At 47.3% G+C, this 27,582-nt stretch overlaps 1 protein-coding gene across 2 annotated transcripts; it reads left to right on the top strand.

The window, feature by feature from the left end:
* Positions 1-2,512: 2,512 nt before the first annotated feature.
* On the top strand, positions 2,513-26,808 carry LOC106548325 (serine/threonine-protein kinase 35). Of its 2 annotated transcripts, none has more exons than XM_087720636.1 (3): positions 2,513-3,280; positions 17,365-18,122; positions 26,427-26,808. In XM_087720636.1, the coding sequence occupies exons 1-2, from the start codon at positions 2,776-2,778 to the stop codon at positions 18,084-18,086; spliced, it is 1,227 nt and encodes a 408-aa protein (XP_087576762.1). In that variant the 5' UTR covers positions 2,513-2,775; the 3' UTR covers positions 18,087-18,122; positions 26,427-26,808. The 2 variants fall into 2 exon arrangements, with proteins under 2 accessions (XP_087576762.1, XP_087576761.1); XM_087720635.1 differs by having other exon boundaries at positions 2,514-3,280; positions 26,409-26,808.
* The last annotated feature ends 774 nt before the right edge of the window (positions 26,809-27,582 follow it).

The following is a 27,582-nucleotide window of genomic DNA, read 5'->3' as shown; positions in this document are numbered from 1 at the left end:
TCTCGGTGGAGTTTCGGTAGACAATATAGATAGTCCTGGACTTAACGACGATTTGTTTAGTGACTGAACTTACAACGGCACTGAAAACTGTGACTTACGAGTGTTCCAGACTTACGACTGTTGCAGCATTCCCAGGGTCACGTCCTCAAAATTTAAATGCTTGACCACTGGTTCATATTTATATCCCAGAGTCCCGTGATCAAAATCTGGACACTTTTGACAATTGGTGTGTATTTGTGACAGTTGCAGTGTCCTGTGTTCTCTCTTTGCGACCTTAAAGTCATTGGGGAAGCTGGATTCACTTAACAACCATGTCATTAACTTGACAATGGCAGTGATTCACTTAACAACAGTGGCAAGAAACAATCTTTTCTTATTATTCTTTTTTTTATTTACAAACATACAAAATACACACACACACACAGAGAAATTAGACGTACACTACATTTACACAATACAGTATAAACAGGAACTTCCTGTTCCTTCGAATAGCAATTTCAAATCGGTACAATTCTCCTTGTGTTATTTCCCCTTCGAATATATTTCATTTGAGCTTCACCATTTTTAACCCTCCTATTTTTACTCATCTATCTGATATATTGGGTGATTACCTCTAATAAATTTAAACTCTCTTGAATGCATATATTTAATTTAATTTAATTTAATTTATTAGATTTATAGGCTGCCCAATCCTGGAGGACTCCGGGCGGCTTACACAGAACAAAACAAACAAAATAAAAATAAAAAATAAAAAATTTAAATTTAAAAAATTTAATGTTAATTCTCCTTAACTTCTATTTGGGGGCTTTATTAACTCCTTTCATTGATCCTTGTTTCTTTCCTCCATCCACCTATACCATTTTTCCCATATCTGATAATATTCTGTTTGGCAAGAAACATTGTAAAATGGGGCAAAGCTCACTTAACTGTGTTAATTAACAACCAAGGCACCTGAGGGCAGGACAAGAAGCAATGGGTGGAAACTGAACAAGGAGAAATTCAACCTAGAAATACGGAGGAAGTTTCTGACAGTGAGAGCAATCAAACAATGGGACAGAAGTTGTCTTCCGAAGTTGTGGGGGCTTCATCACTTGAGACTTTCAAGAAGAGATTGGACTGCCATTCGTCAGAAGTGGTGTAGGGTCTCCCTCTTGGGCACGGGGGGGGGAGGGTGGACTAGAAGACCTCCAAGGTCCCTTCCAACTCTTATTATTCTGTTATTGGGGGAGCTGAGGCGCCTCTAGGAATTCCAGGGAGTTGGTGCGTCTCTAGGAACCGCCGGGCGGATCTCCTCTCCTCCATCCAGCCAGGTTCTCCTGCTTCAGCAGGGGGCTGGACTAGAAGACCTCCAAGGTCCCTTCCAACACTTATTATTCTGTTATTGGGGGAGTTGATGCGTCTCTAGGAATTCCAGGGAGTTGGTGCGTCTCTAGGAACCGCCAGGCGGATCTCCCCTCCTCCATCCAGCTAGGTTCTCCTGCTTCAGCAGGGGGCTGGACTAGAAGACCTCCAAGGTCCCTTCCAACTCTTATTATTCTGTTATTTGGGGGGGGGGCAGCTGATGCGTTTCTTGGACCGCCAGGCGGATCTCTTCTGCTCCAGCCAGCCAGGTTCTCCTCCTGCTTCAGCAGGGGGCTGGACTAGAAGACCTCCAAGGTCCCTTCCAATTCTGTTATTCTCTTTGGGGGGAGGGGAGTTGATGCGTCTCTTGGACCGCCAGCCGGATCTCCTCTCCTCCACCCAGCCAGGCTGTTCGTGCGGCTTAGCAGGTGCCTGCCCGGGCCCCCCTTTCCTTCTCCGGGGACGCTTACATAAGGCGCTTATGCAACGCCTCCCCCCCTTGCTTTCGCCCCGAGGTGGGCAGCGGCAGCGGCAGCTCCGCGTCTCTATCCTTTTCAGAGTCGCCAAGCATCTCTAACCTCCATTCATGCGAGCGCGGGCGCCGGCATCTCCAAAGCAGGCGAGGGGAGCAGTCACTACAGACCTCAAATACGGGAAGGGGGGTTCCATTAATCCGACCGCAACCCCACATCTGGATCTCCTGGACGGAGATTGATCTACTGTGGATGAAGATTAAGGAATGCCCTAAACTAAAAAGAGGCAAAAGAGACCAGAATTCGCTCTCGTTTCCCCCCCCCTCCCTGAGATGGAATGGACCGTCCCGCCTTCCAGACGCTATGAATGAAATATTTGCCGCGAAAGGGAAGGGAGCAGACCATTCTAACGAAAGGGGAGGTTGTCATTAACCACAGCTGCGAATTTAGGGCCCGACGCACGGAGACCTTCGGGGTGCGTGTTTTATTTTTAGAAAGGAAAAGAAGAGATACGGAGCACACTCCGGAAGAGGCGAGATTCCTTAAATCAGCGGAGTGGAGGATTTCATGATTTCTTCACACACCCCTTTCGTTTCGGAACAATAGTTCAACCCGATCCCGCTCCCACCACGGTGGGCGGGCAGCGCCGCTATTGGCTGGGCGCATTTTAAAGGGGCAGACAAGGCGCGCTTTTTCTATCCTCCGACCCTTCCTTTCCTCTCGTTTCAAATCTCGCCTCAGCCGCTCCGGCCGACCAGCCGCAGCCAGCCAGCCAGCCAGCCAGACGGGCGGACGGGCGAGGAAGCGAGCCGGAAAAGCAGCGAACGTGAGCCTCCGTCGAGCCCCGGTCCGGCGGGGCGGGCGGCATGAAGAGGGGCGATCCCCGCCCGCGACGACTCCGACCACGACGGCCAAAAAGGCGGCGGCGACTGCGGCGGGTAGGCCCCGCCGCGGCGTTGTTATGGAAACGGGCGGCGACGGCGGCCGCCGAGGGACAGAAAGGTTGCCCGAGCGGCGCCTGAGGCGCGCCGAGCGCGAGCGGCTCCCGCCGCCGCCGCCTCCTCCTCCTCCTCTGCCGTTTCTGAGGGGCGCCTCGGCCGCCATGGAAGGCCGGCCGGTGGGTCGCCCGAGCCGGGCCTCTCCACCGGCCAAAGCCGCCTTGGCTTCCCCTCCTCGCTACCGCCTGGTGTCGGAAATCGGGCGCGGGGCCTACGGCGTGGTCTACGAAGCGGTGTCGGGCCGCAGCGGCGCCCGCCTGGCCGTCAAGCGGCTGCGTTGCGACGCTCCCGAGAACGTGGAGCTGGCCCTGGCCGAGTTCTGGGCCCTAACCAGCCTCCGCCGCCACCACCCCAACGTGGTGCGCTTCGAGGAGTGCGTCCTGCAGCGCGACGGGCTCGGGCAGCGCATGAGCCACGGCAACAAGCAGAGCGCGCTGTACCTCCGCCTGGTCGAGACCTCCCTCAAGGGTGAGGAGAAAGGGGGGGGGGGACGGGAGGGGTCGTCTGAACGGGGTCCCGGGGGAGGACGCGTGTCGGGCGGTTCGCACGACCCGGGGGGCGGGGAAGGGAGGGTGCTGCGCTCTGGGAGGCGGGGATGGGGAGGGTGAAGGGGGGATGTTTGGGGAGGGGGGGGTCTGAGGTATGGCCTTTTGAGGTGGGTGGGCGGCGGGGGTGGATGGGTGGCTTTGGAGACGTCTCAGGACCCAGCTAGGGAACGTCATCAGTGTTAAAGGAGGGGAGCACCTCTTTGGGTCCTTGGTGGTCTCTGAGCTGGGGGAGGGGGGTGGAGGTCTTGCAAGCATCTCAGGACCCAACTAGGGAACATCATCAGTGTTAGAAGGGAGTGAGAGGGAGGATCTCTTTGGGTCCTTGGTGGTCTCTGAGCTGAGGGGATGGAAGTCTTGCAAGCATCTCAGGACCCAACTAGGGAACATCATCAGTGTTAGAAGGGAGTGAGAGGGAGGATCTCTGGGTCCTTGGTGGTCTCTGAGCTGAGGGGATGGAGGTCTTGCAAGCATCTCAGGACCCAGCTAGGGAACATCATCAGTGTTAGAGGGAAGTATGGTATGGGAGAAAAAGGAAGACAACTTTGGATCCTTGGTGGTCTTTGAGCTGGTTTTGTGTGTGTGTGTGTGTGTGTGTGTGTGTGTGTGTGTGAGTGTGAGGGGGGGGTGTCTTGCATGCGTCTCAGGACCCAACTAGGGAACATCATCAGTGTTAGAAGGGAGTGAGAGGGAGGATCTCTTTGGGTCCTTGGTGGTCTCTGAGCTGGGGGGTGGGGGTCTTGCAAGCATCTCAGGACCCAACTAGGGAACATCATCAGTGTTAGAAGGAAGTATGGTATGGGAGAAGAAGGAAGACAACTTTGGATCCTTGGTGGTCTTTGAGCTGGTTGTGTGTGTGTGAGAGAGAGAGAGAGAGAAAGGGGGGGGGGTATCTTGCATGCATCTCAGGACCCAACTAGGGAACATCATCAGTGTTAGAAGGCAGTGTTAGAAGGGAGAGGGAGGATCTCTTTGGGTCCTTGGTGGTCTCTGAGCTGGGGGGGTGTGTGTCTTGCAAGCATCTCAGGACCCAACTAGGGAACATCATCAGTGTTAGAAGGAAGTATGGTATGGGAGAAGAAGGAAGACAACTTTGGATCCTTGATGGTCTCTGAGCTGGGTGTGTGTGTGTGTGTGAGGGGGGGGGGTATCTTGCATGCATCTCAGGACCCAACTAGGGAACATCATCAGTGTTAGAAGGAAGTATGGTATGGGAGAAGAAGGAAGACAACTTTGGATCCTTGATGGTCTCTGAGCTGGGTGTGTGTGTGTGTGTGTGTGAGGGGGGGGGGGTATCTTGCAAGCATCTCAGGACCCAGCTAGGGAACATCATCAGTGTTAGAAGGGAGTGAGAGGGAGGATCTCTTTGGGTCCTTGGTGGTCTCTGAGCTGGGGGAGTGGAGGTCTTGCAAGCATCTCAGGACCCAACTAGGGAACATCATCAGTGTTAGAAGGGAGTGAGAGGGAGGATCTCTTTGGGTCCTTGGTGGTCTCTGAGCTGTGTGTGGGGGGGGTATCTTGCATGCATCTCAGGACCCAACTAGGGAACATCATCAGTGTTAGAAGGGAGTGAGAGGGAGGATCTCTTTGGGTCCTTGGTGGTCTCTGAGCTGGGGGGGTGGGGGTTGCAAGCATCTCAGGACCCAGCTAGGGAATGTCATCAGTGCTGGAAGGGAGAGGGATGTGTGGGGAAAGAAGGAGGACAGGTTTGGGGCTGGTGGGGGGAGGTCTTGGGGACTTCTCAGGACCCAACTAAGGGACATCATCAGTGTTAGAAGGGAGTATGGTGTGGGGGGAGAAGGAAGACAACTTTGGGTGCTTTGTGGTCTGGGGCGGGGGTCTCGGGACCCAGCTAAGGAGCGTCATCAGTGTTAGAAGGGAGTGGGGGGAGGATCTCTTTGGGTCCTTGGTGGTCTCTGAGCTGCGGGGTGGGGGTCTTGCAAGCATCTCAGGATCCAGCTAGGGATTGTCATCAGTGCTGGAAGGGAGAAGGGGTGTGGGGGGGGGGGAAAGGACAGGTTTGGGCTGAGGGGGGAGGTCTTGAAGACGTCTCAGGACCCAACTAGGGAACATCATCAGTGTTAGAAGGGAGTATGGTGTGGGGGAAGAAGGAAGACAACTAGGTGCTTTGTGGTGGCGGTGGGTGTCTCAGGACCCAGCTAGGGAACATCATCAGTGTTAGAAGGGAGTAAGGTTTGCAGAGGGGGAGAGGAGGGGGGATTGTGGGGTCCTTGGTGCTCTCTGAACATGGGGGTTTCCTTGTAGACGTTTCATGACCCAGCTAGGGAACATCATCAGTGTTAGATGGGAGCATGGTGTGAGGTAAGAAGGAAGACAACTTTAGGTTCTTGGTGGTCTCTGAGCTGTGTGTGTGTGTGTGTAGGGTGGGTGTCTTGCAGACATCTCAGGACCCAGCTAGGGAATGTCATCAGTGCTGGAAGGGAGAGAGGTGTGGGAAGGAGTTTGCTTGTTTCCTTGCAAATGTTTCATAACCCAACTAAGGAACAGCATCAGTGCTGGAAGGGAGTGGGGGAAGGAAGAAGACCACATTGTGTCCTTGTTGGTCTCTGAGCTCTGTGTGTGTTGGTGTGTGTGTGTGTCTTGCAGACATCTCTGGTCCCAGCTAGGGAACATCATCAGTGCTGGAAGGGAGTAAGGTTTGCAGAGGGGAGGAAGATGAGAGGGATTGTGGGGTCCTTGATGCTGTGTGAACATGGTGGTTTTCTTGCAGACGTCTCAGGACCAAGCTTGGTAACATGATTTGTGCTAGAAGGGAAGAGGGGCTTGGGAAGAGGAGGAGAATTGCATACTGCTGAGGGCAGGGTGATAAAAAGGAAGAGGATGGGGGGGGGGAATGTTTGTGGAGAGGAGCAGTTGAACTTGAGTGAATGGGTGTCCCATGTGTTCTCTGAGCTGGGGGGTGGGAAATCTTAGAGACATCTCAGGACCCAGCTAGGGAACGTTAACGGGTGGAAGGGCGAAGGAGGTTTATGGGGTCCTTGATGCACTCTGAGCTAGGTGGTTTTCTTGCAGACGTTTCGGGACCCAACTAGGTAACACCATCAGTGCTAGAAGGGAGTGGAGTGGAATGGAGGAAAGAAAAAAGGGGAGGAGGACTTTGGGGTCCTTGGTGCTCTCTGAACTTGGTGGTTTTCTTGCAGACGTTTTGGGGGGGGACATACAGACCCCAGTCCATTTTTGCTCCTAGGAGGCTGCAAGGAGGCCTACTAGGACCAAAATGAGTCGCCCGGAGTAGAGTGGGTGTTGCATGCGCATTGCATTATGGGTTGTGGGTGTGATGTTGCAGCCACGTGCACAAAAAGGTTAGCCATCACTGACATAGGACCCTCTTTACAGTAGCATCTTGAGTAGGTGTGTCCAAACTTAGAAACTTTAAGACTTGTAGACTTCAACTCCCAGAATTCCCCCAGCCAGCATGGCTGGCCGGGGGAATTCTGGGAGTTGGAAGCCCACAAGTCTTAAAGTTCCTAAGTTCGGAGACCCCTGATCTTTAGTATATGCAACATTGGTTCTTTTGTTGGCTCAGAATTGATCGGCCCTCGAAATGCAATTTTTAAAATTGAGTCAGAAGCGAAGAGAATTGCCCCTAGGCAATAGCTGAAGAAGAAGAATCTGGATAAAGAAATATAAAACTGTCGAGTCCCATCATTGATTCACTCAGTATAATGTTTATGTAACGTTGACAGCGTTACGTAGTTTGGTAACGAAATGCCTGGAAGAACTCAACCAAGCCCAGAAAACACCAAGGACCTCATAAAGTTTATTAATTATGTCATCAAGTCATTTCTGACTTCCAATTTTCACATAGTTTCTCTGTGAAAGGTTTGCCCTTGATTTTTTAGGTCTACTGAACACGCACCAATCACTATTTTAACCAAGATCACCCACCTTTGCTGCTGGTGACCCTCTTCATTTTCCTTCCATTTTTCCCAGCGTTAGCAATCTAATAATGTAGGCTAGAGGGACTTAACCACCTCTCTGTGGGTTTGTCCCATTTTTGAGTTGCCTAAAGATAGCCTCGTCCTTGATTACAACGCTGTTGATTCCTGGGCAAAATAGGCCATTTGCAATGGTTGAGTGACTGCTTTCCGTCTCAAAAAACTCAATTTCCCACCGAAAGCTGTAGACACAAACGGAGGCAAGTGGAATCCTGCTCCTTAAAATGCTCCGTGTAGCCTAATTCCAAGCCTTCATTTGGAACCAGCCTTCCTGTAACTTTAAATCCATGGTTTTGTGGGGGGGTCCTTGGTGCTCTCTGATCTTGGTTGCCTTCTTGCAGGCGTTTTATTACCAAACTAGGTAACGTTATCTGTCCTACGTAAGCATTATTCTGAGGGAACCAGTGGTGGCATTGATGATGTTACTTAGTTGGGATAATGAAACATCTGCAAGAAATCAACCCAGCACAGAGACCACCACAAACTTCCCTCTTTTCAACCCTTACAAATATTCTCCTCTTTTGGTACCCTTGTTTTGCCTTATGCTTTCTGGAATATGAGAGAGAGAGAGAGAAGGTAATTGACTCGAGAGCCTTTTCTAAACACCCCCCCCCCTTAAAAATGCTGGGAATTCATACATTCAAACCCTCCAAGTCGTGGTGCAGTCACTCTGAATCCCCTGCTCTCTTGTTTTGAGCTTTTTCAAGCCAGGGGAACTTTTCACAGGCACCGTTTAGCGTTGCTCGCAAAGAAGGGTCTCTTAACTAAGGAAAGCAGGGCCCTCCAAACTTGGCAACTTTTAAGACCAAGAGCCAAGGTGGCGCAGTGGTTAAATGCAGCACTGCAGGCTACTGCTAGATCAGCAGGTCAGCGGTTCAAATCTCACCGGCTCAGGGTTGACTCAGCCTTCCATCCTTCCGAGGTGGGTAAAATGAGGACCCAGATTGTTGGGGGCAATATGCTGACTCTCTGTAAACCGCTTAGAGAGGCCTGAAAGGCCTATGAAGCGGTATATAAGTCTACTGCTATTGCTATTGCTATAAGACCTGTGAACTTTGACTCCCTTGCATAACTGGCTGGGGAATTCTGGGACTTAGTTGCCAAGTTCGTAAGACCCCTGCAGTAAAGCAAGCCCACGTAGGTGGATGGTGATTTAACATTTATACGTTAGGGTGTAGTACGTATATGTGTATATAGCATATCTATATCTGTGTGACGTATGTTTATCCTTTTGAGAGCAGTCAACGGAATATCATTTTTAATGTGTGCCGGAGTGCCCACAGGGGGGAAAAAATGAGAATAAGAGTTCTCTATGTAGGAATAATGTCCAATTGACCGAATTATTGTATCCAGATCTTCTGGCTTTGTGTAGAGATGCTATCCTCTACAGCAGTGTTTCTCAACCTTGGCAACTTGAAGATGTCCGGACTTCAACTCCCAGAATTCCCCAGCCAGCGAATGCTGGCTGGGGAATTCTGGGAGTTGAAGTCCGGACATCTTCAAGTTGCCAAGGTTGAGAAACACTGCTCTACAGTTCTTTTGCAAGAGCTTCTACTGTGTTCCCCATTAAAATATGAATATTTAACAGAGAGAGGGAGCAAAAAGCTGGATTTAAATAGGAGATTCTACACTATTGCTATAGGAGCTGCTGTTCTTATGTGAAGCTCCCTGGAAGATGTGGTGGATTTGATGTTTTTCAGCCTGTGGTCTTCGGTGTCTTTTTTAGCAGATATACAAGGTGTGGGGTAAACTCTTTAAGGAGCCATTGGTGGCCACCAAGTAGAAGATGATGCTTTTCCTCTCTACTGTACTCACAGTCCTTGATTTGTAACAGTCTGTTTAGTGACCGTTGAAAGAGACAATGGCACTTTTTTTTTTTAAGTGACTTTTTTATACTTGGGACCATTGCAACATCCCCACAGGCGCTTGGGAACCGACTTGTATTTATGACGGTTGCAGTGTCCCCGGGGGGTCTTTTGGAGCCCGACAAAGTCGAGGGGGGAAGTCACACTCACTTTACAGCCGTGTTATTAACAACTGCAGTGATTCACTTAACAACCGTGGCAAGAAAAAATACAGGCCAAGCTCATTTAACAACCGCCTTGCTTGGCAAGAGAAATTTTGGGGCTGAATTGTGGTCGTAAGTCAAGGACTGCCTGTTTAGATGAAGGTGCCCCCCCCCCCCCCTTTTTCATTATTCGAAGCCTTTGTGGTTTTATCTGAAACTTGGGTGGTGTTCCTTCTTAAATTACGAATTTGCCAGAATAACAAGGAAAGCCCAATGCTAGCTTGGGCTTCCAGTAGCCCAGGGATATCCAAACTTGGGAACTTTAAGACTTGTGGACTTCAACTCCCAGAATTCCCCAGCCCTGGCTGGGGAATTCTGGGAGTTGAAGTCCACAAGTCTTAAAGTTCCCAAATTTGGACACCTCTGCAGAAGCCAGTTCTTCAGCAGACTGTGGTGGCTGCCGGTAAATGTCATTTCTTTATATTTAATGTAAATCTGGTTTTAAGGAGATATCCTATAAACTCAAGTGAACTTTACCGTTTAATTGAAAACAGGATGGTGGAGGGGAGAGTGGAGACAAAACCACATGACCGAACATCGTGCCTGGTCACCGCATAACCAGGCATGGGCTGGGGGGGTCACGCATGTATGGTGCGTGTTTTGTTTTTTATTTTGAGCAGGACTAGCTTCTTCTCAAATAAGCCAGACCCTTTCACGTGTCGGCCAGCCTGCCTGCTGCAGATGTGGTTCAGCGAGGGGATGTGCCAGAGTGGGCAGATGGGCACCGAGCAAGCATTGTGCCTCATTCATTTGCCGGGCATCAGCAGTCTTTGTGTGCTTCTAGTTATATCATCTGTCATGTGGCTAATTGCTGGCTGTAATCTCTTGGGCATAACACGAAGGGGTCAACACAGAATAAGCGGTCACCGAGTGGAATTAATACTACACGCTCCATCTGATCTAGAGAAGCGGGACGCCGATCCCTTTGTTGTCAAACCAACCGATGGATTCTGTCGGAACGTTTTTTACAAACAATTTTTGTGGAATGGAACAGTGAAAGATTACATAAAGCAGAAGAGGGGAAAAAAACCGCAAGAAAAATAATGCATAAAAAGAACTCCCCTCCCCTCCCCAGAAAGTGACTTCTCACCACAATGACAAGTGTAAACAATTCCCTGAGCTCTTCAAACAGCTCCATCCGTTAATCCACCTGCTAACAATAGGCAAATCAAGTAAGTCATGTCTTGTTCAATCCAGTGACCAGCAAAAGAGGGACAGACAAAGCGAGTGTCAAACATTTCTAAGGTGAGAACAAGCTGCGGATTAAAAGGAAACCTGTGGCATAAATAAAATCTGTACTTCTAAGCACATTTTCTTGGAAGGATTCCCGTTGGATTCCAGAAAGGTGTTTTTTTTACGTAACAATTTACCCAGATACCCCATTGGAACCTTACTACATAAAAACCAACTTTTTGGGTGTATGTTTATATTGGATGGATGTTGTTAGTTGCAAAGTTGTGTCCGATCCATTGCGACCCCATGGACAACGTTCCTCCAAGCCTTCCTGTCCTGGCTGCTTCGGTGACTCCATCCAGCCACCTCATTCTCTGCCATCCCAGTTCAGTTCAGTTCAGTTTATTACATTTATATGCTGCTCTTTTCCCCCAAAGGGGACTCAGGGCGGCTCACAACTCAATCAGGGAAGGGGAATACAGACAAAAATTTAAAAAACAAAGCATAACAATGCATAATTTAAAAACATACAACAGTCATACCATTCGAGACGGGGACAACAGTCCCCTTCTTCTTCTGCCCTCCATCGTTCCCAGCATGAGGCTCTTCTCCAGGGAGTCCTTCTTCCTTCTCATTAGGTGGCCCAAGTCTTTTGAGTTTCCTCTTCAGGATCTGGCCTTCTAAAGAGCAGTCAGGGTTGATGATCTCTAGGACCGACCCGTTGGATGGCCTTGCAGTCCAAGGGACTCAATGCAGGAGTCTTCGCCAGCACCAGAGTCCAAAGGCCTCCATTCTTTGGCACTCAACCTTTCTTATGGTCCAACTTTCACAGCCATCCATTGCAACTGGGAAAACCATAAGCCTTGACTTTAGTTGGCAGGATGGATGGATATTGTAGTGTATAAATTAGCCCTCCATCTAGTTGTGTTGGGCTACAACTGCCAGCGTTTTCATTGTGTGTATCAATTTCCCCTGCTAGGTACAGATTCTGGGGGATGTACCACATTTCAAGGACCCCAAGTGTGTGTGGGGGGGGGAACCCCTGTTTAAACGTTTTTTTAATTTCTTCTGCTTATGGTTATGAGTGGAACGAGCTCCCCGTGATTCGGACCCTCACCTCTCTCCAGGCCTTCCGAAAAGCCGTTAAAACCTGGCTGTGTCGGCAGGCCTGGGGTCGATGAGTTCCCTTCCCCTCTCGAATCGTGTGGCTGTTGGTTGTTTTAAATGCCCTGTACTTTTTGTAGTTTTTGTGTTTTTCCCTCCCCCCTCCTTGGGTTTGTGCGCCGCCCTGAGTCCCTCTGGGAAGAGGGCGGCATATAAATAAAGTGAACCTCGAACCTCGAGTTTTCTTACCTGTACAGGTAGTCCTCAACGAAAAGAATTTGAGTCCCAAATTTCTGCTAAGGGGAGACATTTGTTAAGTGGGTTTTGTCCTGTTTTACAACCTTCCTTGCCACAGTTGGTAGGTGTATCAGTTACCCTTGATAAGTTGGCCACACTGTTGTTGAGGGAATCCGGCTTCCCCATTGACTTTGCTTGTCGGAAAGTCCCAAAAAGTGATCACATGACCCTGGCATTCGTAAGTATGGAGCGATTGCCAAGCACCTGAATTTTGGTCACGTGACCACGGGGTTGCTACAAAGGCTGTGTGAAAAACAATCATAAGTCACCCTTTTCAGTGCCGTGGTAACTTCGAAGGGTCACTAAGTGAACTGTTCACTAATCATTTGTTTAGTAACCATTCTAAATTACTTGGCGCTGAAAAAAAGGGACTTCTGGTTCTGCATCTGAATTTTCACCATTTGACCCTGGGGATGCTCTAACGGTCATAAATGCGAAAAATGGTCATTAAATCCCTTTCTCGGTGCTGTCGTAGCTTCAAACGAACGGTTTCTAAGTCAAGGCAACCTATAAGATTTTTATTTTATTTTTCCTTTTAAAAGAAATGTTTTTATTAAACAGGTTTTCCCCCCCATTTTTTAAAACACAAATATCATCTTTGCAACATTCCCACATCAGTAAGCCTCCATTATACTCTTTTTATCTGTACATGTATACCTTTATATCTATGTTTTTACACATTTTACATTACTCATATGGCAATTTATACTTATATGTCTTCTACACATATTACTCTTTCAATGTACTTATTTCTATACAATACATCTTATATCATTCCACGTACATATATTCCTCTTATAACTATTATCCCGTACTATTTTATATACAATCTCTTACATTCCCCCCCCCCTTATTACTTATGTGGTTTTATGATTGTTTTCTAATGTCTTAATCTTAATGCTTTCTTATTCTTTGCAGATTTCCTCTAGTCCTTTGTACCATAAATTCCATCCTAATCCTGAGTAAGATTTTAGTGGGTCAGAAATCAACATTATTCTCTTCTGGTTATTTCTATACATCAGGGCCCATATGGTAGTGGCAGTTAAACATCTGTCATATTTGCCCAAAGTCTCTAACTTCGAACCTGCACAACCTGTTGGTATTGAATCATAGAAAGAAATAGTTAAGTGGCTAAAAGCAATAAAACACCTGCCTCCTAACTTCATCTCTTATAAATCACCTGCAGTCTGAATTCCATATATATATATGTATGCCAAAGTACCATCTGGTCTGGATCTGTCTTTGAAGGACCTTTCTGAAGCTGGGATAAATGTTGGCATAGCTCCTTTTTTCTTTGAAAAGTCAGGATGGGGTGAACAGCAAGCAGTCCTTGACTTACGACCACAATGAAACCCCCCCCCCCCCAAATTTCTGTTGCTAAGCAAAAACAATTGTTAAGGGATTTCAAGTGAGGGAGTGGGGTTTGTGGGGAGGAGGGGGAAGACTGTGGAGTCCTTGGTGCTCTCTGAGCTCGGTTGTTTTCTTACAGACATTTCATTACCAGACTAAGTACCATCATCAGTGCTAGAAGGGAGTAGGGTTTGCTCTCTTTTTCTATACAGGTATTCCTCAACGTACGAGCACAATTGAGCCCAACATTTATGTTGCTAAGTGAGAAAGTTGTTCATTGAGTTTTGCCCCATTCTACGGCCTTTTTTGCCACAGTTGTTAAGTGAATCACTGCAGTCGTTAAGTCAGTAACATGGTGGTTAAGTGAATCTGGCTTCCCCGTTGACTTTGCTGGTCAGAAAGTTGCTAAAGATGATCGTATGATCCTGGGATGCTCCAACTGTCAGAAATGTGATAGCCAAGCCTCTGAATTTTGATCATGTGACGATGCTGCAACAGTCGTTAAGCGTGAAAAGCAGCTGTAAGTCACTTTTTTCAGTGCCGTTGTAACTTTGAAGGATCATTAAATGTTTTGTTGTAAGTCGAGAACTATCTGTAGTCTTTGGAAGAGATGGATCCTTGTGGGAATTTTTTCCGAATATGGGTAGTCTTCGACATACAACAGTTCATTTAGTGACCGTTCAAAGTTATAACGGGACGAGAAAAGTGACTTATGACCGTTTCCCACACTTATGACTGTTGCAGCATCCCCCGTGGGCAAGTGGTCAAAATTCAGGTGCTGGGCAACTGACTCATATTTATGACGGTCGCAGTCTCCCTGGGTCATGTGGTCGGTCCCCTTTTGCGACCTTCTGACAAGCAAAGTCAATGGGGAAGACCGATTCGCTTAACAACCAGATTGCTAACTTAATAACAGCGGTGATTCACTTAACAACTGTGGCAAGAAAGATCGTAAAATGGGGCAAGCCTCACAACAGGTGTGTCACTTAGCAACATAAATTTTGAGTTCAACTGGTCGTAAGTCAGGCAATATGCTGACTGTAACCGCTTAGGGAGGGCTGTAAAGCACTGTAAAGCGGTATATAAGTCTAAGTGCTATTGCTATTACTTGTACAATATTTCCTTTTTCGTGGTCTGAGAGACAAAGCAAACTTGAAGCATTCTTCCGCATCTTCCTAATAAATGAAAAAGCAGAATTATTACTGAAGAACAAGCTTTATTTCTTAGCCAATAACCGGGTGTTGCCAGGGTATTTATTTATAGGGGAAAATGTCCGGACCAAACATAATTTCTAATACTGGATTTTCACCCCTTACCAGAGGGAGCCCCCTTGTGGAGTACTGTGAAGCCGTTACCATGGCAGCTCCACTGCGCTGCACAGTAGAAGCCATTTTACGACAGTACAGTAGAAGCCATTTTAAGGCACAACAGGCTTTACCTTAACAGAACATACACCCCGAGGGGTTTTAGGGATGTCTTCCCCCCCGCCCCCAGTACTTGTTCCAGAGAGTAAGTCATCTGTGTACCAAGTTTGGTTGGAATTGCTCAAGGCATTCCAGAGTTATGCTGGAACATACACACGCACACAAAACCATTTAGATAGATGGATGGAGAGAGAGAGAGAGATAGTGGATGGGTGGATGGATAGATGAAGAGAGAGAGAGAGAAGATAGATAGATTGATTGATTGATAGATAGATAGATAGATATTTGATAGAGGATGGATGGATGGAGAGAGAGAAAATTGATAGAGAGATAGATATGAGATAGAAGATGGATGGACAGAAAGACAGGTATGACTTAGAGGATGGATGTATGTTTGGATGGATAGATAGATGATAGATAGATAGATAGATAGATAGATAGATAGATAGATAGATAGATAGATAGATAGATAGATAGATAGATAGATAGATAGATGATAGATAGATAGATAGATGATAGATAGATAGATAGATATTTGATAGAGGATGGATGGAGAGAGAAAGAGAGAGAAGATAGAGAGATAGATATGAGATAGAAGATGGACGGACAGACAGATAGATATGACTTAGAGGATGGATGGATATTTGGATGGATAGATAGATAGATGATGGATAGATAAGAGATAGATAGATAGATAGATAGATAGATAGATAGATAGATAGATAGATAGATAGATAGATAGATAGATAGATAGATATTTGATAGGAGATGGATGGAGAGAGAGAGAGAAGATTGATAGAGAGATAGATATGAGATAGAGGATGGACGGACAGACAGATAGATATGACAGAGGATGGATGGATGTTTGAATGGATAGATAGATAGATGATGGATAAATATAGGTAGATAGATAGACAGACAGACAGACAGATAGATAGATAGATAGATATAGACAGATAGATAATTTAATCTTGAAGATGAATGTATCTTGTAACCCCTGACTGCCGAAGATCTCTCTGTTTTGAATGCAGCCACCGTAGAGTTTTTAGAGTTTGGCCCTGCCTTTCCTCTCCATGTTCGTTTCCCAGCAGAGATTTAGAGGGGAGGGGGAGAAATAGGATGAGAACAATCTCCTTTATGTGAGATTAAGCCCTTTGATCCTCCAGGCTTGTAGTTCACACCCATTATGATGATGTTTTTCTTTTACAACATGTTTTCTTTGTTCAGGAGGAAGCCCGTCCAAATTTTGATAGGACCTTCAATTGCCATAGTAATCGTCATGGTGACAGACATTGTTTATGCAAATAAACAGCACTTCTCACCATCCTTTATGGCCAAAATGATAAAAACAAAATCTAGACACAGGTAGCCTTCGACTTACGACTACAATTGAGCCCACAATCCCTGTTGTTAAGTGAGACATTTTTAAGGGTTTTTTTGCCCCGTTTTACGACCTTCCTTGCCACAGTCGTTAAGTGAATCACTGCAGTTGATAAATTAGTAACCTTGTTTTTCGTGTTTATGACCGTTGTCGTGTCCCAGAGTCATGCGATCCCCATTTGCAAACTTCCGACAAGCTAAATCAATGTGGAAACCCGATTCGTTTAACAACCGTATCACTAACTTAACAACCGCAGGGATTCACTGCCGTTGTTAAGTTAGTAATACGGTTGTTAGATGCAGGTGCCAATAACTGTGGCAAGAAATGACCTAAATAGAGCAAATTCATTTTGAGCCATGGTTACACAATGGTTAGAGTGCAGTACTGCAGGCTACTTCTGCTGACTGCTATCAGTTTGGCAGTTCAAGTCCCACCGGCTCAAGGTTGACTTAGGTCAGTAAAATAAGGACCTAGATCAGTGTTTCTCAACCTTGGCGACTTTAAGCCCTGTAGACGTCAACTCCCAGAATCCCCCAGCCAGCACAGCTGGCTGGGGAATTCTGGGAGTTGAAGTCCACAGGGCTTAAAGTCGCCAAGGTTGAGAAACACTGACCTAAATTGTTGGGTGTAAGATGCTGAGTCAGTTAATCGCTTAGAGAGGGCTGTAAAGCTGTGTGAAGCAGTATATAAATTTATTTATTATTAAAATTTATATGCCGCCCAATCCCGACGGACTCCGGGCGGCTTACAGAAATCTAAGTGCTAAAAATCTAAATCTAAGTGCTATTGATATTGTCCTTCCTTCCCTTCCCTCCTTCCTTCCTTCCTTCTTTTGAGAATGTAGCATTGCAGGCTAACTGCCCACTGACATGAGTTCGAACCCAACAGGCTGAAAGCTGACTCAGCCTCCCATCCTTCTGAAGTGGGTAAAAAGAGGACCCAGATTGTTGGGGGCAACAGACTGACTCTCTAAAACCGCTTAGAGAGGGTTGTAAAGCATTGTGAAGCGGTATATAAGTCTTAAGTGCTATTGCTAAATTCACTTAGCAACATAAATCATGGGCTCAGTTCTGGTCACAAGTTGAAGACTCTTCTGGGGTCTTAACCTGTGCGAATCCCACATGAATGGTTTCAATGAATGGTTTCAATCCGTTCTAACTGATTCAGATTTTGATTCTAACTGATTTTGGTTCTAACTGATTCCGTTTTGCTCAAGGCAGTAATTATTCTTCTCTTTTCTCCCTCCACCAGGCGAGAGGATTCTGGGTTACGCCGAAGAGCCCTGTTACCTGTGGTTCGTCATGGAGTACTGCGAAGGGGGAGACCTGAACCAGTACATTCTTTCCCGCAGGCCCGACCCGGCCACCAACAAGAGTTTCATGCTCCAGCTGACCAGCGCCATTGCGTTCCTGCACAAAAACCACATCGTGCACCGAGACCTGAAGCCGGACAATATCCTGATCACCGAGCAGTCGGGAGCTCCGGTTCTCAAAGTCGCCGACTTTGGGCTGAGCAAAGTGTGCGCGGGATTGACCGCCCGAGGCAAGGGTGGCGGCGGCGGCGACGACGATGACAAAAATGTGAATGTGAACAAGTACTGGTTGTCCTCGGCTTGCGGTTCGGATTTCTACATGGCCCCCGAAGTGTGGGAGGGACACTACACGGCCAAGGCGGACATCTTTGCGCTGGGCATCATTATCTGGGCCATGATCGAGCGGATCACCTTCATCGACGCCGAGACCAAGAAGGAACTCTTGGGGACGTACGTCAAGCAGGGGGGCGAGATCGTACCCGTCGGGGAGGCTCTGCTAGAGAACCCAAAGATGGAGCTGCACATTCCTCAGAAACGCAGGACTTCCATGTCTGAAGGGATCAAGCAGCTCCTGAAAGACATGTTGGCTGCTAACCCACAGGATCGACCCGATGCCTTTGAGCTTGAATCCAGAATGGACCAGGTTACTTGTGCTGCTTAAACTCAGGTCAAAGTCTCGGTGGGCTCTGAAAACAGGGTAAGCTTCGTCCCTTCCTTCTCTTTCTCTGCCTGTTCAAATGGTGTGGTCAGGAATGGATATTTACACACTTGTGGGTAGCAACAGCAATAGCAATAGCAGTTAGACTTATGTATCGCTTCATAGGGCTTTCAGCCCTCTCTAAGCGGTTTACAGAGAGTCAGCATATCGCCCCCAACAACAATCCGGGTCCTCATTTTACCCACCTCGGAAGGATGGAAGGCTGAGTCAACCCTGAGCCGGTGAGATTTGAACCGCTGAACTGCTGATCTAGCAGTAGCCTGCAGTGCTGCATTTAACCACTGCGCCACCTTGGCTCAGGGTAGGGCGGGGATGGCAAACTTTTAGGGCACCCAGTGCCCAAATCGGAACACGCATGCATGCCCCAGAGCACCAAAGACCAGCTGTCCGGTGTGCATTCATGCACCAGCCAGATGGTCTTCGGGTTTCCAGTACAGGCCGGCCAGCTGGACTTCGCCCGCAGCGGAGCACCAGAAATCTGAGGACCAGCAGGCCAGTACACGCATGCCTGTTTTTTGCCAGTTTTCAGGCACACGCATGAAGCCAGGCCCCATTGGTTCACGGACAAACCCCTCTCCAGTCCCCGGTGCTCAAAATTTTGGGGAGACCGCTGCTTTGGAGCACTCTGTGGGCTGTTTATAATATAGAGCATGATTTGCACCTTGCCCCCAAGAACCCGGATCCTCCTTTAACCAACCCTGGAAGGATAGAAGACTTGAGTCTACCACTATGAATTTAAGTCCAGGTAAAGAGCCCAGGTGGCGCAGTGGTTAGAGTGCTGACTGCTAAGCTGCAGTTCGGCGGTTCAAATCTCACCGGCTCAAAGGTTGACTCAGCCTTCCATCCTTCCGAGGTGGGTAAAATGAGGACCCGGATTGTTGTTGGGGGCAATATGCTGACTCTGTAAACCGCTTAGAGAGGGCTGAAAGCCCTATGAAGCGGTATATAAGTCTAACTGCTATTGCTATTGCTATAAAGAACTTTCTGGAACTTTCCCTTACTTTTTAAATGCAGGGTGAGCTGGCTCTTTTAAGTTGCATGTGGAAAGGAGACTCTCCTTGTTATGACGACCAGAATGTTTGCTGTTAAGCAAAGAGGTTGTTAAATGAGTCAGGCCCAATTTTACCCTTTGGGCTGCCGTTATTAAGTGAATGTCACTTTTCCCAGTGCCGTTGCCACTTCACTCACTAAACAAATGGTTATAGAACGAGGACTGCCTGCAGTTTCTCCAGACTGGTGTTGCGCAACCTTAGCACATTTGAGACACTGGCCGGGAGGATTCTGGGAATAGAATAACAGAGTTGGAAGGGACCTTGGAGGTCTTCCAGTCCAACCCCCTGCCTAGGCAGGAAACCTTATACCGTTTCAGACAAATGGTTGTCCAACATCTTTTTAAAGACTTCCAGTGTTGGGGCATTCACAACTTCTGGAGGCAACTGATTAATTGTTCTAACTGTCAGGAAATTTCTCCTCGACTCTAGGTTGCTTCTCTCTTTGATTAGTTTCCACCCATTGCTTCCTGTTCTACCCTCAGGTGCCTTGGAGAATAACTTGACTCCCTCTTCTTTGTGGCAGCCCCTGAGATATTGGAAGACTGCTATCCTGTCTCCCCTGGTCCTTCTTTTCATTAAACTGGACATGCCCAGTTCCTGCAACCGTTCTTCATATGTTTTAGGGAGTTGTAGTCCAGGGCCTCACTGAGGTTGAGAGAGCATGGCCGGCCAGCAAGAGTCGTGAGTGGCCGGCTGTGGCTGTTGACCTCACCCACTGCTCACAAGTTAATTCCAGCAGGAGGGGTCTGTTTTTTTTTTCCTTTGGGCTCCAAGCGAGGCCAGGCAGAGAGACACGCAAAGGCTCAGCTCTCCAGAGACATTCCAGACATAGCAAGATGCTTTTCCAAACACCGCCACCGTGTCACGAACAATAGTTCCGGCTTACGCAGGCTCTGAAGTAGCATAACAGTTACTCCCTGGAGATCCTGCACTCACTCTCTCTCTCTCTTTTCTCTCTCTCCTCCTCCTCTCCCCCCACCCCCCCAGAAGCCAACCAGAGAAACCTCTAACCACTGCCTGCAATTTTAAATAATTGCCAGGCTGCTGTCACCCAAACCCCTGTGTTTCTGCCTCACTGAATTGAGCCTGGGGGGGCAGCTAAGGGGAATTCTTCTGTTTTCGAGGGGCGTCCACGCTTGCAAATTAGGTGTTTAGGAACAAGAGTTTGGAGAGTTCTTCCCCCCCCCTCCCCCGGGCCTTCCCCGCTGCTTTGAGTGGCTTTAAAAAGCCCGTTTTGCTTCTTGACTCCAAACAGGAAGAAGAGATGCTCTTCTACAGAGCAGTCTGAAGGATTTTATTCACTAAAACAAGGCGGGGTGCATCCCACCCACCCCAAAGAGGCAACTGGGCTTTTTGGTTTCTCTTTGAAGACGTTTCGCTCCTCATCCGAGAAGATTCTTCAGCTCCGAGCTGCAACTTCTTAAATGAGAAGCGAAACTTCTTCAAAGAAAAAAAAACAGTTAAGTCCAGTTTCCTCTTGGGGAAAAAAAAGCACCTTTTGGGACAACTGTGACCTGGACCAAGTGGTCTTCCAACCTTGGCAATTTTAAGACTTGTGGACTTCAACTCCCAGATTTCCTCAGCCAGTTTTGCTGGCTGAGGAACTCTGGGAGTTGAAGTCCCCAGGTCTTAAAGTTGCCAAGGTTGGAAGACCACTGAACTGGAGAATGGAGAATCTCCATAGAGGAGGAGAGGGATACTATATTATCCTCTAGGCCAGGGGTGTCGAAACTTGGGAACTGTAAGACTTGTGGACTTCAACTTCCAGAATTCCCCAGCCACCTGGCTGGGGAATTCTGGGAGTTGAAGTCCACAAGACTTACAGTTCCCAAGTTTCGACACCCCTGGCCTAAGCTGTCTACCTCTGTACTGGAACGAAGTGTCCAAATTCTGAAAACTTGTCAGTTTTGCTTGGCAGAAATTTGAAAATAGAATCAGTTCAGTAGTAGTGGTGAAGATGCCAGCCTAGAAACCAGGGGACTGAATTCTAGCCTTGCCTTAGGCACGAAAGCAGCTGGGTGACTTTGAGCCAATCCCCAGGAGATGGTGAGTTCTAGTCCTGCCTTAGGAATGAAAGCTGGCTGGGTGATTTTGGGCCAATCACCAGTGAGTTCTAATCCTGCCTTAAGCATGAAAGCCAGCTGCGGGGGTTTGGGCCAATCACCTGGTGACAGTGAGTTCTAGTCCCACCTTAGGAATAAAAGCTACATGGGGCTGCCCCTGAAGACTGTTCGAAGACTACAGTTGGTCCAGAACGCAGCCGCGTGAGTGATATGGGGTGTATCTAGATACACCCATATTACACCTATCTTCCGCGAGCTGCACTGGCTTCCTATTGGTCTCCAGATGCGCTTCAAGGTGCTAGTCGTTACTTTTAAAGCCTTTCATGGTTTAGGACTTGGCTACCTGAGAGACCGCCTCCTGCCACTTACCTCCCAACGACCAACAAGATCGCATAGGTTGGGCCTCCTCCGGGTGCCGTCAGCAGGACAATGCCGGCTGGCGACTCCCCGGGGGCCTTCTCTGTTGCTGCGCCGGCCCTATGGAACGACCTACCTGCAGAGATCCGGACCCTTACCTTCCGTAAAGCCGTCAAGACCTGGCTGTTCCGGCAGGCCTGGGGCTGTTGATTGATATCCAGCCCCGTTTAGATGGAATGGGTGATATGAATTTTAATACTGTATTTTTATTTTTATCTCTATTTTTTAAAATTAAATGTTTTTTGTCTGTTGTGAGCCGCCCAGAGTCCCTATGGGAGTGGGAGGCATACAAATTCTAATGAACTTGAAACTTGAAAAGCAACTGGGTGACTTAAGACCAATCACCAGGAGATGGTGAATTCTAGTCCTGCCTTAAGCATGAAAACCAGCTGGGTGGCTTTGAGCCAATCGCCAGGAGATGATGAGTTCTAGTCCTGCCTTAGGAATGAAAGTGACTGGGTGACTTAGGACCAATCACCAGGAGATGATGAGTTCTAGTCCTGCCTTAAGCATGAAAGCCAGCTGGGTGACTTTGGGCCAGTCAATCTCTCAGCCCTACTCACCTCACAGAATGGTAGTTGTGGAGAAAATAGGAGAAAGCAGTAAAATAAAATAAAAAGACAGGATAAAAAATAAATTGGTTAATATTATGAAATGCCAATATGAGTCTTTTAAGATTAAAAAGGGTTAGGGAAACAGATGCCCATTGGGAGGAAGTCTTTGTAGTTTCCTTGAATTGGAAGCCCCTTGGGTTCAATGAAACAATTAAATTGCCCGATTGGTACCCGGTACCCACACAAGGTGGGTTACCTGGGATGTATGACCACCCTCCCCTTTGGAGTTAGAAGGGAAATCCCATCCAGTCCTCTTCAGAAAAATGGCACGAAAGAAATTCTCTGTTTCGCTTCCCAGTTTATTTTGGGTGAGCATCTTGCCCTCAAGAACCCATCCCAGAAAGTATGTTGATGCATTGATTATACATCAGTTGAGAACGCACTTTGGATTAAAATGTTAGCACCCGAAGCCCCTTAGCGGGTAGTTGCTCTGAAATGAAGCCGGGATGAAGTGTTTTGCTAGTATTGATCGTGTTGTTTTCAGTTGTAGGTAATTAATTTAACATGGATACCTGCTGTTTGATCAGTCATTAAAAACAATAAATCACATTCACCAAGTTTGGTATCCAAATATCAAAGGAGTATAGGTATTCCTCCACTTATGACCCCAGTTGAACCCCAAATTACCATTGCTAAGCAGAACAGTTAATTGAGTTCTACCCCATTTTTTTAAACTATTATTATCTCTCTTGCCTCAGTTGTTAAGTGAATCACTGGAGTTTAGCCTCGCAGGCATCTTCTCCGGCACCAGAGTTCAAAAGCCGCCATTCTTTGTTCCGTATGGTTTCATTAAATTAGACATACCCCAAAACTATTCATGTTTTAGCCTCCAGCCCCCCTAATCCTCTTGGTTGCTCTTCTCTGCACTCTTTCCAGAGTCTCCACATCTTTTTTTAATATCGTGGCAACCAAAACTTAACTGCAATATTCCAAGTGTGGCCTTCCCACGGCCTCATAAAGCGAGGAAGGTGTGTTGGATGTGTTTTGGCGCCTCGAGCCCTTTGTAGAAATAATAAAGGCAGGGTCCAAACAAATACAATAAAAAAAAAAAAATATTTGCCACGTGACGGAAGAAGCCTCGCCTGACCTCTCCGTAATTCGAATACAAGCGATAATTCCATTCCCGTTCGTTTTTTATTTATTTTAAAAAAGCCACATGCTTTGGATTAATCCCAGGACCAAGAGTGAAGTTTTGCATCCCCCGGGACATGACTGTACCTTTTGAAGAGCACCTGTCCACATCTTTTTTTTTTTTTTTATCCTTTCCGTAGACATCTGCTTCTCAGGCACAGAGATGATTATGGATTATGTAAGATGCTCGGGCATCGCCAGACTTGTTTATGAGGGCATCAAAGCCTCCGGAGGAATGCTTTCCTTCCTCTCGGGCCGGCTTCGGAGCATTGATGTTGCCTTCAATCTCTGTTTATTTCCTTTTTTTTTTTTGGTCTGTTTTGAGCCCATCCTCCACCACCCAGTTTCCCCCCCTCCCCCCAAAATCGTCTGCGTATGCCATTTGCGATCGTTCCTGTGCCCGTAACAAGGCAATGCGGGGTTGCATAACCAGGCTGTGCCCTCTGGGGGGAAAAAAAAACCCTTTCAAAATTCAGGATGCTTACACGCAAGTCCAATCAACACAAACGGCCTGGATGCATTGGCTGTTTGTTTGGGGTGGGGTGGGGGTTCCCTATCACACACACACCCTTGGACCTGAGTCAGGAATGGGTCTTCTCCGAAAAACACAAGAGGGCTGCTCCTTATATAACAGAAAAGGAGTGGGGGGGGGGAGAAACACACACTGGCTGACCCCTTGCGTGCTTCGGAGCGAGAGGATTGCCTTGTTTACACAAACTCAGTTGCACGCGGCATTTTCTATCTTTTGAACTTGTGGGAAGCCGGTTTCTTGCCGTGACAGCGTCTCTTGAGAAGTGGCTTGTAGCCAGATGATGTGTGTTTCTGTCTACATTCGGGTTCTCCCTCTGTAAATCCTCAGTCGTAAGTCGAGGTATTCCTCAACGTAACGACGGCAATTGAGCTCCCGAGTTTCTGTTGCTGAGCCAGACGGGTCGTTTGAGCAGAGGGTTGGTCTACAAGACCTCCGAGGGGTCCTTACAACGCTTGTGTTAAATATTCGACTTGGGCAGCAGTAAAAATGGGATGTGCCATGTTTGGTCCTGCACATTGGAAGGATTTTGCCAGATCAGATCTCCCAGAACAGTCTAGCATCGCTGTTATTCTACATCCTATGCTGTCTCTCAACCTTAAGCCTTTAAATGTCTCGGTATGTCTAGTTTAAAGAAAAGAAGGACTAGGGGTGATTTAATGTCAGTCTTCCAATGTCTTAAGGGGCAGCCACAAAGAGTCAAAGTTATTCTCCAGAGCACCAGAAGGCAGGACAAGAAGCAATGGGTGGAAACTAATCAAGGAGAGAAGCAACTTAGAACTAAGGAGAAATTTCCTGACAGCGAGAACCAGTGGAACAGCTGGCCACCAGAAGATGTAGGTGCTCCAACACCGGAGGTTTCTAAGAGACTGGACAACCATTTGTCTGAAGTGATGTAGGGTTTCCTGCCTAAGTCAGGGGGGTTGGATTAGAAGACCTCCAAGGTCCCTTCCAACTCGGTTATTCTGTTCTGTACAAGTGCCAAAAATGGATACTTAACAACAAAACATAAATGAAAGTTAGTCACCATAAATGAAATGGTGGAGGAAAGCTGCTGGGGGGAACCAAAAGAGAAAAAAAAAATCAGAAAGGAGACCACCCAAGAAAGAATTAGCGTAGAAGAACCAATCTTCAAACTACAGGAAGGGGGTTGGGCTAGAAGACCTCCGAGGTCCCTTCCAACTCTTGTTATATATCCTGTTGTGTTAAAATACTCGATTCGGGCAGTAAAAAAAATAAAATTGGAGATGTCATTTATTTATGGTCCTGCACATCAGAAGGATTTTGGTCGGATCAGATCTTCCAGAGCAGTTTCCTTTGCCTTCCAGTCTTTTATTCTTTTTCCATTTTTATTATTATTATTAAGAGTTTTATCTGCTTTAGCTGATTCCGTAGAAGAAGAGCTGGTCCTGCTTTGCTTGACTTGAGGCCAATTATAGCAGCCTCAGCAGAATTCAATTCTCCTAAGGGGCCAGTTTTGACACTCGGCGGCTCCAGTTTCAGAAACACCCTTTTGCCCAATCCAGCAAGGAAATTGGAGCATGAGGAAAAGCCTTTTCTAATTATTGCATGCTTTTTTTAGCCATTGTTTTCTTCCGACGGCTAATTGGGCCTTTCCACTGGGGACACTGGGGGATTCGTCCCAGGAAACTTTGGTCGACTTGAGTTTGGAGGCTAGACGCTAAAAGCCAGGCCAATGTCAGTTTCCCTTGTGACCCAGGTAAATTAGGAGGCAAACTTTGTGAATTACTGATGGTGTCGCTGACTTTGATGTGTGTTTATCTTCCTGGCCTGCTGGCTCTCAAAGTACAGGTAGTCCTCAAAGATGGGGGGGCTTTGCAGTAGTTGAGTTTGGGGGGGGGTTCCTTTGGTGCTCCCTGAGATTGGTGGTTTTCTTGCCAACATTCGTAAACCTAATTAGGTAACTGCCTTGTAACACTGATGATGTTACCTAGTTGGGTCATGAAATGTCTGCCAGAAAACGACTAATCTCAGAGTGCCAAGGACACCCCTCCCCCCAGTACTCCTCCTTCTCCTCCTCCTCCTCGTGTGGGTCTCCCCACAAGACCCATTCCCTTCTAGTACTGATGACATTACCTAGTTGGGTGATGAAACGCCTGCCAGAAAACATCCAAACTCAGAAAGCACCAAGGACCTCACAGTCGTCCTCACTACGCAAACCCCACTCCCTTCTAGCACTGATGACGTTACCTAGTCAGGTAACGAAATATCTGCAAGAAAGCGTCCAAGCTCGGAGAGCGCCCGGGACCCCATCTCAAGGAATTCCAGGAAGTTCGCTTCTCCAGCGGCACTTAAGAATCACTCAGATTCAGACCCTTCATTGTACAGTTTCTCCATAATCAATTATCATATCTCAGCGTAATTATATGAAGTACATTCATAGGGCTCCGTTAACAGACATTTCAACAGCCTTTTCTTTTTTCTTCCTTTCCTTATAGGATTTTATTTTTTTACAGGGACCGAGAGTCTCCCCGACGGACAGACAAACTGAAGAAGCGACTAACACGGACACCCAAGTTCTCTCTGGTAACCGCGAAACTTTTGAGACTCGTCCGGAGAGCCCCAGGAGATTCAAGACGGGCGGGAGCTGCTCTGCGACCTACTTCATTATAAGATTATTAAATCCTCTTTTCTTTTCTTTTTTTACATTTCCCCTTCCTTTCCCTCCCGCCCCCTCCGCCAGCTCACCTTTGCTTATTCATTCGATCTGTGCAGTTCGTCTGGAATTCCTCTTTCACTCAAAATACTGAAAGAAAAGAAAAAAAAAACAGTCACCCCAGCAAATAATTTTCTGTTGCTGCTACTGTTAAGGACCAGAATTCTGGGACAAAATGTACATGAGGTTTTGGATTTCCCCCTCCTCCGTCTCCTAATGTCGTTGAGCAGGATGATATTTAGTTGGAGAGTAGGAAGATCTGTGAACATTTTATTTTATTTTTTTTGTTTCTGGTTGCTGCTGCTTAGCCCCTAAAGCTAGAAACACAGTTGAACACATAATTCTCCTGCTCCCCTTTTTTTGTCAAAACAACCTAGATCGTGGGAGGGGGGACCTAAAATATGTGATATATCAGATAGGGATATTTAAGGCAGACACACACACACAGAGACACCCCTTTCCAGTTGGCTGCTGGGTTAGAAACCCACATCTAACTCATCACAGCAGCCGGTGTTTGTGTACCAAATTTTACAGAAAAGTGTTTAGAAGTGACCCCCCAAAAAAGCATCCATAGAAACGGTCTTTAGGTAGAAAAAGTGATCTTAAAGTCTGTCTCTAGGGCAGAGATGGCAAACCTTTTCGGTCCAGAGTGGAACATGCGTGCATGTGTGTGTATGTGCATGCATCAGAAACACGAAAACCAGCTGGCCGACATGTGCATGCCTGTTTTCAGGCCATTTTCAGGATATTTTCGGGCTGTTTTTCAGGCGAAAAATAGCCCCCAAAACAGCCTAAAATGGCCTGGAAAACAGCCCCACAAAAGTGTGGGGGGGTTTTTGGCCATTTTTCGGGCTGTTTTCCGGCACTGGTGCCCGCAAAGACCATCTGACATCCATGCTGGAATCAGAAGAGCAGCTAGCGATGGCACACTTACCCACACAGAGGTTCACCATCAA

This window comes from Thamnophis sirtalis, unplaced genomic scaffold (assembly GCF_051295495.1).
Source record: "Thamnophis sirtalis isolate CommonGarterSnake01/CBP01778 unplaced genomic scaffold, rThaSir2_p1.2 scaffold_7, whole genome shotgun sequence".
In the NCBI taxonomy this organism is placed as follows: domain Eukaryota; kingdom Metazoa; phylum Chordata; class Lepidosauria; order Squamata; family Natricidae; genus Thamnophis; species Thamnophis sirtalis.
The sequence above is the reverse complement of the archived record's forward strand: the minus strand, read 5'-3'. Positions and strand labels throughout refer to the sequence as shown.

Coding starts and splice junctions, on each gene's coding strand:
- LOC106548325 (XM_087720636.1), top strand. CDS start 2,776: ATGGAAACGGGCGGCGACGGCGGCCGCCGAGGGACAGAAAGGTTGCCC. Junction 3,281..17,364: donor GGTCGAGACCTCCCTCAAGG/GTGAGGAGAAAG, acceptor TCCCTCCACCAG/GCGAGAGGATTCTGGGTTAC.